At 50.6% G+C, this 13152-nt stretch overlaps 1 protein-coding gene across 5 annotated transcripts in view; it reads left to right on the forward strand.

The window, feature by feature from the left end:
• Positions 1-13152, forward strand: part of Camta (Calmodulin-binding transcription activator) — a 388479-nt gene that overhangs the window by 124544 nt on the left and 250783 nt on the right. Inside the window, exon 1 of one of the 5 annotated variants that reach the window (XM_077653408.1) lies at positions 7800-9997. The exons of the other annotated variants lie outside the window; for them this stretch is intronic. Within the exon in view, the coding sequence (XP_077509534.1) occupies positions 9991-9997 (7 nt within the window). The 5' untranslated portion in view covers positions 7800-9990. Of the gene's footprint in view, positions 1-7799; positions 9998-13152 lie in introns of those variants that run through there. 5 annotated transcript variants of the gene reach the window in all.

Here is a 13152-nt window from a genome sequence, read left to right on the forward strand (position 1 = left end):
CGTGCAAGTAATATAAAAGTATAGGTTCCTGAGTAATAAACTGTTTTGGGATGTCTTGGGAGCTGCTTAATATGGTGAACAATTCTTCATCGCTGTGATACGGAGTGGCTGTATAACTTTGGAGCGGCACAAGAAACATGACAGGCGCAAACTTTCTACTTGTTAAGAGTAGTTTTCTCTGGCTAGGTTTCAGCTTTTATAATTATGAACTGCATGTCTGTGAATGCTTGGCAACAAAACCGTCACGTGTCGATGTTTTTTTTTTTTCTGATATGAAGGGCTTTTCGCATAGCCCCTTTGAGCATGTCTTTTCCGTTCGGCAAATAAAAAAAAATATGAGATCCGTAGTGCAGAGAAAACATGCGTGGCTTGCAGCTGATTTTTCTTTCATAATTCTCGTGTTTGAAATACGAGACTTTATGTCACTAAATAAATAAACAAGAAGCAAAGAAAATGCAAGATGAAGATAGCACAGCAGACATGCCATGCATGACTGCTCAGTGGGGGCGTTGATCCTCCAAATTCCGTTGCTCCTTTTTGTATCTTGCATACTTTTGATGCGATAGCATTTAGATTGGCGTCTTTAAAAAATCATCGGGTTTCTCTGTAGCGAAATTTTGGGATTGGTCGGGAGGGTCCTGACATTATCGTCACCACCGGCAAATTTGAAAATCTGAGGACAAGAGTTGGATTATCATAGGGGGTTATACTAACCCGACCCACTGTTCGACCTTAATCTACCTGCGAATCCCCACTAATCCTTAACCCGCCAACTAATTCCCACTAATCTACCTTAATCCAATTTTCGGAGTAAGCAAACTTCCAAAATTTAGGAGCAACGGTGAAATATTTGGGTGTGCATCAACTTCCAGATGATCTCGCATTTTCTTCTTTAAAAGTGTTGTTAAGAAGGCCGACATTTTTTGCAACTTTTCAATTCCCTAGTGCTCCGAGACAAAGGAACAAATAGGAAGCATGAGACTGAAACAGCGCTGTCTCCTGCGATTACTTTTGCTTTAAAGTGAGTGCGCTTCGGAAACGTGATGAAGCCATATGAACTTGGCCATATGCCTGTACGGTGGTGTAATTCCAGTTATATAGACACGTTCTTTATTAAATGACGGTCGGTTGGAAGTCAGTGTTCCTTCTTTTACTTTTTTTAGTGCCCATATATTTTACTTCATTACCTCATGAAATGGAATAACAACTAGCCCGAGGCGCCGAGTTATTGAGGCCACACTAATCGCTCTGTGCGTGTCTCGCCCGCGTCTGTTCGTAAGGGTTACTTCTCTGTGAGCTGGCATAAATTGGCAAAGTATCGCCTAAGCTGGCATAAACTGTCGCAGTATGCGCTTCTCGAATGATCACAACTATAGAAGAAGCAGCAGTGTAAAATAAGTCTAACAGTCGTTACCAGGAACACGTAGTGAAAATTTGTGTGCAATTTTAAAGCGCAATTTTGTATAATGTCCTATGGACGCCTAGTCTTGCGGATAATGTGTTTGCGTGTGTGTCGAAGCGTGAGCGGTAGTTTTGTGCGCACTTTCTGTGTAAGCCACTTCAGTGGTGGGTGCACCGAGTAAGTTTAGATTTCGCGTCCTTAGATTCGGGCTTATTGACAAGCGCAGCTAGAAGCAATTAACAGAGTTCGCAGAAATGTATTCACACCAATCGATGGACTGCCGCTCCTTTGGCACATAACCTTCCTTCCTGAAGTCGTGGGCGCGCAAAAACTTGGCCGACCAAAAAGCACGCTCAAGGGAAGGAAGCGGGAAAATATCGGGAAGCTGAACCAAGCGCTGAACCGCTAAAGGTGGTACAAATGCATCCGCGTTCAACGAGTCTCACGTGTTCCTGTCATCTCCTATTTCTTCTTTCCTGCCCCTCTCGTCTATGTGTTCAATGAAGATGTGAGGATTAAGAAAAGCAAAAGGTTTTCTAATTGCGGTTGTCCTTTTAGGTTTACTTTTCGCACATCCTCGTAGAGTAGTGCTATAGACGGGCGGAAATAAATGGAAACCTCTTTTTTGTTCCCCTTTAGTTGGCTTTTCACTGATGCCTTTCGTGCCTTTCGGGTGGTCATCATTGTCAGTTCAGTTCTCGCCCAGCAGAGAACTCTCGTGCTTTTACGTTTCTTGCACACGTCATTTTTGTGCTCTAGTTATGCCGCTTCGATTGGTAGCCAGTGTACTGTGCCTTACGCTCTTTAAGCATAAAGTGTTAGCATTTATTTTAATTTTCCTGCATATTCACCGTGGTTATCACGGAAACGTGAGTATATCTTTTTATTTTTTTCTTGTGTATTGGTAGTTGTACTTCTGAAGAGGCTACATCTATTGATTTGTACCTAGTTTCAAGTTTCCACATTTCGTCTATTCCATTTTGTCGTTTCATGTAGCCTCATGTAAGAGTCGGGTGTTTGGTGAACGTCTGTGGAGGCAGTTAACTCTTTTTTACTCATCGTTGAATGCTTCCTTATTAAGATAGTAAATAAATATCAAGCGAAAACATTCGGAAATCCTTACTTGATATTTTCAATCCTCAGCTCAAGATGTGCATATGTGGATGATTTGCATACAATCCAGATTCAAGAATATTGCTTGTTCTTAATGAACTCAGCCTTTTTTTTATATACTACATAATATGTTTCTCGCGTGCTATCACTGGTTTGTGAATTCTAGAACGCAAAAAACTCGGGCGTATTTGCTTCTGACGTGGCTTACCACTACTGTTCATTTCCTCTGCAATATTTCCCCCTTCTTGGAATTTTATTTTTGTACGTCTGTGAATAATAAGAGCTAAGACTAGTAGAATGTGGTAACCATCAATTTGCACACTTGGCTGTTTTGAATATTAGATTCATCGATTCTTGCTATTGTTTTCTTTTTGGTTACGTTTCGCTGCTGTAACGTTTTTCGGCTTGTCAGATCTCTAGCGACGGCTGATTTAAGCAGGATGAGGTTGTGCTCACATGCTGTTCACTCAAGGCACTCCTATAAATGCCGTTCAGTATGTAAACATATACAATAGATCAGTATTCATTTAGGGCTGCCAGTGACGCTCGAAAGTCAAAAACATCGAACTGGAGTTGGTTATGCAAAACACAGATGACAAGGTAACCTAATGCGTCATCTGACCTTTTGACATGTGTGCCTCCTACGACATGGTATCGTTCGACTTTTTGCTGCATTTTTGCCTTTGCGCAGTTTCGTTTCACACATTGCTTTTACTTCTTGTCGCCTTCTGTGGAAAGCTCTGTTTTACGGTGTCTATCGCGTAGAGCCAATTGAGCAGCCTTATTTTCCGTCCGGCTGTCAGAAAACATACGACGTTGAAGGCTTCGTAACGCTTTTCTCTTGACATGCATATTGCCGTTGCATAGCTTTGTAGCAGTTCGGGAACGGTTTTTGCTCCCCCCCCCCCTCCCCTCGTATAAGCGTAGTAAGCAGTGCTGACACATTTTTCACGTAAACCTGCACCGCGGTAAGGGGTGCAGGTTTAACTAGCCGAGGACTTGTGACCGGCGCGCGTCCTATTGAACCATTTACTCTGTCTGGGATTTATTACTCAGGAGTACCAACGTTATGGTTTAAAAAAAGCAGCTAGCTTTTGCCTGGTAAAAAAAAAAAAGTGAGCGTGACACTAATGACTTTTTGTTGAATGTGCGGGCAAGCAAATTCTAAAAAAAAAAGGAGAAACGCCGCGCTGCGGGTCTACATTATTCAGCGGCCGTATCCTTTGCACATCTCATTTCCTCCCGTCGTGGTCAGCGTAATGTGATTAGTAGCTTTACCAATGCGTCATGTGCAGACACCAAGACCAAACCAACGCTTTTCTTTTAGTTTTCATTTATAAAAAATCGAGAGGAAATCAAAAGGGAGGCGCATGGCATGGAAGGAGAACCAGCCATGGGTGCCCGTTGTGCACTGCTGCGCATCAGCCCAGTGAGTAGGGGCGGGTGGGTTGGAGCGAGAGCGATGGAGAGAGCGCAGACCGGGGTGCTCTGCCGCAGCCCTGGATGCCTCGTGACCCAGTTTCCCTTTTCTCCTCTCTCGTGCCAGGCTCTGCTCCCGCGCGGGCGCGGAGCGGACGTAAGGCGCGATAATTCCGTGCAACGCTGGCGGCAGGGTCGAACGCTGCGTAAATAGTGGACGGACACGTCGTTACCGCGCTGCGCGAGGCAGGGTGCGACTTCATCCGCAATTCCAGCGGCTGTAGTCGTATTACGGATCTCCGGGCGCCTATAATGGTAGCTCGACTCCGCCTGCTCTGTGCTTTTCTCACTGCACCAGATGCGCTTGCTGGCATACACCTGCAAGGTATCTCTGTATGAGAGACCTTGTTTGGCAACGAGGTTTTGCGGCGGTTTTCTTTCGCGCTCCTACAACGACGCAGCAGTATTGTTTGAAACGAGGAATTGGAGGCAAAGTTTAATCAACGCTGGTGAGGTTAGCCTTGTATTCTAGCTGGCAGACTACTACAAAGGAAGGGGATTCTGATCGGGCAAAACCCACTCGCTCAAAACTCCCTCCTCTGCAGAATGTGTGGATACTTCGGGTTTAGCACTTTGCTTGGCGATGTCTGAAACGTATGTGCTGTTAAGGTGCCTTAGGAAGTTGCAGTTGTGAGCGTAGCCTTTCCTGTTTTGTTTTGCTTTATTTTTACACTGCGAAATGTCAAGGAGCGCAGTCGGTTGTATAAAACACTTCTGTACTTCACGTAGTGTATACCAGGTTTGAATCCCTTTTACCCTACTGACCGGACTCGACTGCGACTACAGCTCCGTTCTTTGCTGCATGGAACTGCGCGCACGGGAATCGCAGGGATTGCCGTCCAGTCTCCTCGGCGCGAATCAAAAGGAAGCGCACTGCTGCCCCCTTCAGTAGAGAGGACGGGTGGTGCCGGGGTGGCTGGTGGATGAAGATGACCCAACAGCGACGGTGAAGAGGGCGACGACAACGACGACGCGTCGACTGCCCGCTATGGTCCGGTCGTCGTATAACTTCCGCCTTGCGCTCCTCGCGGTTTCCGCTTCCCCCTTCCGCCTTCGCCGCCGCTTCTTCCTTCGAGAGTGCGGGCCGCCGCCCCCGCTCTGGAACTCCTCTTCTGTTCCCTTTTCTTCTTCCTTATTTTCCCTTCGCGCCGCCGTCCCTTTGTGCCTCCCAGCTTCCTCATCGCCTTCTCCAGCTTCGAGCCATTGTGTCAAGATTGCGCACTTTCCCCTTTCTTCCCTGCCCTCTCCCCCTTCGTCTACTTCCGCTTCCCTCTTCCTCCCATTTCTTTTCTTCTTTCTCTCTCCACTTTCTTGGCTGGCACTTCTTTGGGAGATCGCAATCTTTTCCACCGGCTTCGTTTGATCGCCGCCTTAGCTCTCCTTCCGGTCTCTCTCCCTTCCCGGTTTTCGGACGCTTTAAAACTGCGGCTCGCGCCACCTAAATGAACGCCGGAGCGCTCGCTGGCGTGCGCACTGTGCGGGCCCGCGCTTTCTCCCTGGCTCGTTAAGGATTGGTCCCTCGAGAGCAGACTCGAATGACCGTCTTTTTTTTTTTCGAACTCGTTAACACCGTTTCCGGCCTTCGCGGCCCGGCGACTTCGCTTTCTGTCGTCGCTGCGAGCACGGCGGTCGGCGTCTCTCTTCTTCGCGTTTGCTTCTAGCGGACCTCTCTAATGGCTGCGCGCCGTAAAAGATAGGAAATGAGCGATAACGCCCTATTCGGGACTGTTCGCAAATATCGCCAGCAGCGGGGGTGAGGTCTCGCTGGACGGCCAGGCTCGAGACGGAATTAAGCAGCGCGAGTGTGACCTATTCACCGCACGCGCCGTCGAGCCTTTATTATTGCGGTGACCCTGATGAGCTGCCCGGAGCTGCGATGGCCACGATGCGCTGGAGGATACCGACGTTTCATTTAGGCTCGTCGTTAAGCGGACGAGATGGCAGTGTAAAAAGTAATCACGCTCAATGGAGCTAAGTTAACGCCTCTTGGGAGCTTACTAAGAATCGTCAGCTTAAAGTGCAGCTATGCACGCGGGAACGTCACGTGTGTAGGATGGGACGACTGCCTATCCGGCGCAATTTCCTAGTCGCGTTGTACACGTACATCAAACTGTCGAAAACCTCCCATAAAAAGTGCTGGAAAATGAACTGCTGATTTGGAACGCAAGCGAACACGAAATGCCTAACGGTGTGTTTTTTTTTTTCGATGGAAATATTATAATCAAGGCAATGATGGTCTCGTAGTGCTAACAAGTAATGTCTTGTTGGCTCGCCTTTCTCGAGAGTAACCAACAATCCTGGCTATCTAAATTGGTTATTTTCAATTTTTTTTTCCTTTTCACGTGGAGAGCACTCCTCCATCGGTGGTTGCTTTGCGACTGTGCCTGTTTAGGACACGCGTGTTTACGGCACAGCTCAGGAAGCGTTACCTCAGAGCGCCAAATGACGTTTACATCCCCTCACCCCTTTCCCCCCGTGCAGAGTAGCAAACCGGTTATTCTTCCGATCAACCTCCTTGCCTTTTCTTCTCCTCCTCCTATGCCTGTGGCTGGTGCTTTGCTACCATACGGGTCAGGCTTCTGCAGTGGCATTGCACATTCGAATCAGTCAGCTCTACCAAACATCTGCACTTGCTTTAATCAAACATTTCGGACCAAATTCTGAGGCACTTCCGACGCAAAGAATAATTGATGATTTTCTCATTAAACGGTACTGCTAATAACTTCTGTTTTTATGCTCTCCGTTGGATGCTTGACAGCGTGATGCATAGCGGTGATGCGGTGGCGTAGCTTCTGACTTTATTTCTCCATCCCTGAGTAGCCCTAGAACATATATGTACATGAGCGCAACTGCCTGTATATAGTTGCGCTTACCTTCGGCATTGTTGCGCCTTACTTGTTTCACGATTGTGGAGAGAAGATATTAAGGGGCTGGAGGTTCTTTTATTTCGAAAAGGGCTGAAGTCCAGGTCAGGGGAAGGGCTTTGCATTTTGAGAAGAGTAAGGATAAATTCTGCCTTACTTGACTGGTTACTATCAGGAGCCGCTTAAGTTTCGTACTTATCTTTCCTCGCATGTGCGCTTGTACGCGAGAAAAGGCTTTACGTCATCTGCCTGTATTTTTCGTTCATCTCCCGAACTAGCTGGGTTTCTCAAGAATACGGCTGAGTTAAGGAATCAAAAACATCAGACACGCTATAAGCGTAAGCGAAAGTTCCACAGACCTTTTCTTCTCAGCAGTTACCGGCGGATTTCTCCGAAGGGCGTTTGTCGCGCAACCGCGAGTGGTCGACCAATTGACCAAAGTGCCCGTTGGCCACAGCCGAATGCGAGCGCCTCTCGTCTTCGCTAACAGCAGCTGGCCGGTCGCGCATTGCAGCGCATCACGGCGGCGGCGCGCGTCGTCGTGGGAAGTTGGTCCGTGATCCCTCCTCTTCCCTATATAGGAGCGTGGGGAGATTCCTCAAAGAGGACCCAATGGGAGATGGAGAGGAAGAAGACTGTGTCTGGAGAAGGATGGAGGGAGGGAAGGGGGGAGGGGAGGAAGCGGCCGCCGAACAATGCGCCTGCGCGGTCCTCCCTCTACACTCCTCATTCGGGAAGAGGGGAGAGGGAGACCCGGGGCCGACTGCGCCGCCGTCTGGCGCGCGCTCTTCGTCCAGCGTCCGTCGCGCGGGGCGCAAGCGCAAAGCGGCCCCGTGCTTCGACTGGCGTGGACGCGCCGCGGCCCAGTTTTTCGAGCGGGTGTGCTGCTTTGTTGTGGTCGTTTTTGTTGTCGCCGCCGCCGTGTTGTGTGTGTGAGAGTTTTTTTTTTTGGCGGTTCCTCGCGCGCGCGCGCCTTCGTCGTCGTCGAAGTCGGCGCGCCCCGCCGTCTCGTGCGCCCGACGCCGGTCGACGTCAACGTTCTCGCGTGAGAGCAAAGCGAAACCAGGAGGTGTGCGAGCGGTGCCGACCGTTTGCCCTTTCTCTGCCTTCTTCCCTGCGTGCGTGCAAGTGACTGTGTGCCTTCTTTGTCTCCTTCTTTGGGCGTTCTCTGACCCTGTCACTGTTTTGTGTGTCGCGCCTGGGTTCCACACACGCCGTCCGGACTCCCGTGTTCCTCCTGGTTTCCTTCGACAGCTGCTCAGTTTTCTCTCTCTTCGGCCGTGAGATCTTTGCCCCGTGCGTGTTGTGAGACGTACAAAGCTTGTAGAGCTGCAAAGCGTCCGTGACACTCGAGTGGTTTCAAGTACTGTTCCCATGTGTTTTTGTCCATGGTGACCTGAAAGTGCGCAGAGATACGCCACTGCAACGTCTCGCCGAGCGTTCAGACGCGCGTGTTGGACATGACAGTGGTCCCTGTCCCGCGCTTCTGTCTTCGGCGGGACAGCTAGCTGTGTTCTAGGTTTCCGGATCGCATTTCGATTTTTTTCCGAGTATCGTTTCGGACAGTCCCGTTGGCGCGCTGGTGGATGTTTCTTGCTGTTCGTCCGCGAAATATTGTTGCGTTCGTTTCGACTGCCAGTTCGCGTCGCGGTCGCTGAACTTTACTTTTTCGCTCATTCGGAACGCTAGTGGTGCTTGCTGTTTTCCTGGCTTCTGTTAGTTCGCGGCTGCCGCCACTGAACAGAGGTATCGCTTTCAGTTTGGAGCTTACTTCGGAAAAAAAGCCTGACACTTGTTTTACAACGCGTCTGGGTCTTTCACCGGTTCATTTGGCGTCTCTCATGACGGAGCAGGTTAATCGGTTTGTCGATACATTGCGGGAGAATGCGCCCTCAGTGTGAAAGCTAAGTTTAACGCAACGGAGCTGTCCTTCTCTTGAATCTCTTCTCTCTCACGCAAGTCGCACAGTTTGATGTGTTCATCCTTATTTCGCGGAAAGGCCCGACCTCCTTCCTTCTGGTGCATTTCGATTCCCATACTTTACATCGGGTCTTGAGCGCTCTAGGACTGTTGTTTATTTGTGCCTCCTTCGTGAAACATTCGCAAAAGGTGGCCCGTGTAATAAGAAAGCACTCTTTGGCAGCTAACGATAGCTGGGACATCCAGTCTTCCTGTCGCATCTGGCACACGTCTCATCTCGCACAAAGCCTTCGCGCTAAAGAGTACTGGCTTGCTGCAGTTGGAAGACACAAAGAGGCTTGCTCTATTGGAAAGCTGTGACAGCACTTCACTCTTCTCTGCTCGAGATTTAGCCTGTCGCGCAGACCAGGGCTGCACTTATAGGATTGCTGGACAAGCGAAACTTTCTTATTTTCTCACGCAAGGAACCGGCTCCGCACCTTTAGTGCGAAGCCAAGCGCCGTGTGATATCGGTGCTGGCGAGCTTCTTTACCAGCTCTGGACGGAAGAGGCGTTAATTGTAGACGTGTCCAGGAGCCCTCGCTGAAAGCGGAAAAGGAAGGCCCCCCACTCTGTTTCCGAGAGCAGGAGTTCGCAACTTTGTGCGAGTTTCCCACACGCGCCGTTCGTCGCGCGAAGACGTAGTCGTTGACGTCGTTGGTTGTACAGGGACGCTGCCGGGTTCGAAGAAGTGAGAAAGGCAGAACACCGGGTGCTTCTCCGGCCGAGGTCAACGGCAACACAAACAGCCGGTCTCTGGCTGCTGGTCACCTCCTCGGGGACGCTCTTCGCGCACCACCCAGCTGTCTGTGCACGTCCCGCCACAAGCGCGAGTGCTGCGCGTGTGTCTGTCGGGGCAGAGCGCGGCCCGAGTGACATGAGTGGCGGCCGCGGAGGAGCAGGAGGAGCGTACCGGCGGGCGACATCGGCACTCGAGGGAGAACCGCTTGGGCTCGTCGTCTCCTTGGCCGCCGTCGCTGGGCAGCATCCGTCGTCGTCGTCGTGGTGGTGCCTCCGCCGCCCGAGCGCCGCCGCTGCGCCGCCCTGTCGCGGGCCGCGTGGCGCCCCTCCCCGCACCGGCTGCAGCAGGCCCGCGGCCCGCCGCTGAGGGATCGCTCGCTCGTCTCTCTCGTCGCTCAGCTGCGCGGGAACGACGCCTCGACCACGCGTGCGATGTCACGTGAGTCTCCTCTCCCGACGCCCTCTCCCTCCCGCGGAGACCTTCAATCGGGCGATGTCCCGCTGAGTCGGAAGGGACTAAACGCTGTATACGAGGGCTCGTCCTCAGCCGACTAGCTGCGTTGCCGCAGCCACCTGTCCCGTAAAGCGAAGTCATTACTCCTGTAAAATACTAACTGCAAGAAGACACTGTCAGTCTCCCTAAGGAGTTTCGACTCGCCGGTTGCTACCTAGCGTACGGTCACTGCCTAGGGAGTAACCGTTCGTTGGCATTCTAAGCTGTGCAGTTAGTCCTTTTTTTGCTTAGAGTGTGATTCCAAGCATTCGAAGACAGTGGGTGTGGCAGTGAGCAGATAAAGCATCCTCCTCATCTCTCATTTCGTAATCTTTATGCCCTGAGGCAATAAATATCGCTTAAAAAAAGGGAGAGGTGACATTCCTTACTAAAAACTTGGAGATGTTAGCCTGGTCAGAGGTAGGAAACTTCCTTTAGATATTATCCAGCCAACTCGCCGCGGTGACTCAGTGGTTAGCGCGCTCGACTACTGTTCCGGAGTTCCCGCGTTCGAACCCGACCGCGGCGGCTGTGTTTATATGGAGGCAAAATGCTAAGGTGCCCGTGTGCTGTGCGATGTCAGTGCACGTTAAAGATTCCCAGGTGGTCGAATTTATTCCGGAGCCCTCCACTGCGGCACCTCTTTCTTCCTTTCTTCGTTCACTCCCTCCTTTATCCCTTCCCCTACGGCGCGGTTCAGGTGTCCAACGACATATGAGACAGATACTGCGCCATTTCCTTTCCCCAAAAACCAAATCAAGCCAACCAGACGTCACCGCCAGTTCCTCCCATAGCGGCCGAAAGAAACCCAACTGAAGCATTGTATCGTCATGGAGACGGTATCCCGGAGGCAAAAAACTGAGTCCCCGAGCAGGCTTCGAACCACCGCCGGCAAAAACAGAGCAGCTTCGTTTCCCGGTGGCTCAGACCAATTGGCCGCAGCCGATCGCGTTGGTGCGTGTGCAACGAGTCATTTTTAAACATCAATTCTCCTCCTGTTAGAAGGTTCGCTCCTGTAGTATAAGTTGAAACTAACAGTAGTTTCCTACCCCTGGCCTCGTTACTTGCCAGGCTACTCCAGATGAGGCTCGTGATCATGAAACAATAAATGCACAAAAAATCGCGTGCGCACGTATGCAAGTACAATTTTCGCGAGAAACGTTAAGTCAGGTATCCCTGAGATTCTTTCATCACACGCGGGCTCCGCTGTCTCACAGTGTGCCTGAACGCGGCAAGTGGAAACACGATCAGCTAACATGCTAGTTGTTTTCTGCCAATCAGAATGCCGGATTTTAATGCCTGAGATCGTTTTGGAGAGGGGGGGGGGGGGGGTCGTGATTGGCGTTTTCAAGTAGGTCTTCTGCGCAAGGTGCAGTCTGTCTTGGAGCTCGCTACCTGCATGCTGACTCTCCACTTCAGTGCGCGTCATTCTTCTCCGAGACACGACCAAACGAGAGTTGCTATACGACACCCGCAGTAGCTGCGTTTACATGAATGCGACAGTAACGCATCGCATTTCCTAGCGTATCTCGCGGAGCCGATGCGCTACCCCTCTGTCACGATCAATGGGTGAAGGGTCACTTTCCTGCCAGACTTTATGCGGTACGTGTACACAGCAACGCATTGGCTTCGCGGGATACGCTAAGAAATGGGATGCGCTACTGTCGCACTTTTGTAAACGCGGCTAGTGACGAGTGATGTCGCTACGACGGTATCGTCTGGTTCTGTCGACGCCGTCTTCAAGGAGAGCAGCGTTTCGGTGTGAAACAACCGCCCACGTAGCCGACACTGCATTACTGTGTTGATGTCGGGCCAAGTGTACTTTACCCTGGACCTCAGAAAAAGAAAAATAGCCAAGTGTCTACGCTGCTCTGCTGTACTGCTGCCTGTCTTTTCCTATCTGCTCAGACCTATGGGCAACCTGAAGTGCCCCAGGCGGCGCTGCAGTTGGCCCCACAGCGCGCCTGAACACTGCTGCCGTCAGCCGCTTGGCTCGCGATAAAAACGAGACCGCATTCGTTTGACTATTAACGTTCCTTGCCTAAGTGCTGTCGACGTAGCCCACTTAGCTGATGCACGCCAGGCGTTGCTTCGGCAAAGCGCGGAACCTACCGTAGGCAGGGGTCATGCAAAGTTACTACGAGTGCGCCTAAAAACTTCTTGCTTCTCTCGCTAGGCTGTGTTACGGCGCTGCGATCAGCATGGCAAACTTCATAGCAGGTTGCCTGTAGTATGATCTGTACTGTGTGGTATAGTCGAACTGCGGCTACCGCACCCCCACGGGCCTTGCGCTGGTCACGTGGTGACCTGCGACCTCATCATGGTCACGTGACCTTGATTTTGTGTCCGTTAACATCCGGTCACGTGACCATGGATTGAGTCTCCACGGTCAAGCTCCGCTCTGGAGAGGCTTCCTGTAACAGCTTTCGCTGTGAACGTCAAAACGGCGCAGTGCATGAAGGCGCGTCGGAGAGGTAACACGTGTACACGGCTCTGTCTACGTAAACAAATAGTAGCGCGAATGGCAACATAAACGCCATGCGTTCAAGCGGAAGATCGTAGTAGTTGCTTGCAGCATTTCATATTATAAAATGAAAAGAAAGCTAGCCAGCGCACTGCACGCAACCACAGCAAGAAGCGGGCCTCCTTTGTCCACTTCGCTTAACGTCGCGGCTCACTCACACGCACGAACAGACTCCTTGCCTCATGCAACCCACTTCTTTTTTGATGCCGTCGGCCGAATGGCACCGACATGAGTGATCGCCTGGAGCGGCATTGTATGGAACTCGTTTAATCCAGAAACGAAGCACTGCAATGTTATGCCTTGCTGGTTTTCCGTAAACTTAGTATGCAAGCAGATGTTTTCTTGTTTTTTTTAATCTGTTCGGTTCCCAGTGTCACCCACTGCTTGTTATGTTAATAAAGGTTTCGTTAAGTGCTCTTGTTTTTGTTTTTTGTTTTTTGCTAGAAGGCAAGTACTTAGCTGTGTAATGCTTCTTTACTGTCTTGGTCGGAAGCTAGAACGGTTAAAGACCCGTGGTCTTCTTAATGGCTTGGACGATCATCTACAACTTTAATCTAGCTGGCGCTCGTAGAATTTT

Source organism: Amblyomma americanum, chromosome 2, assembly GCF_052857255.1.
Source record: "Amblyomma americanum isolate KBUSLIRL-KWMA chromosome 2, ASM5285725v1, whole genome shotgun sequence".
Lineage (NCBI taxonomy): Eukaryota > Metazoa > Arthropoda > Arachnida > Ixodida > Ixodidae > Amblyomma > Amblyomma americanum.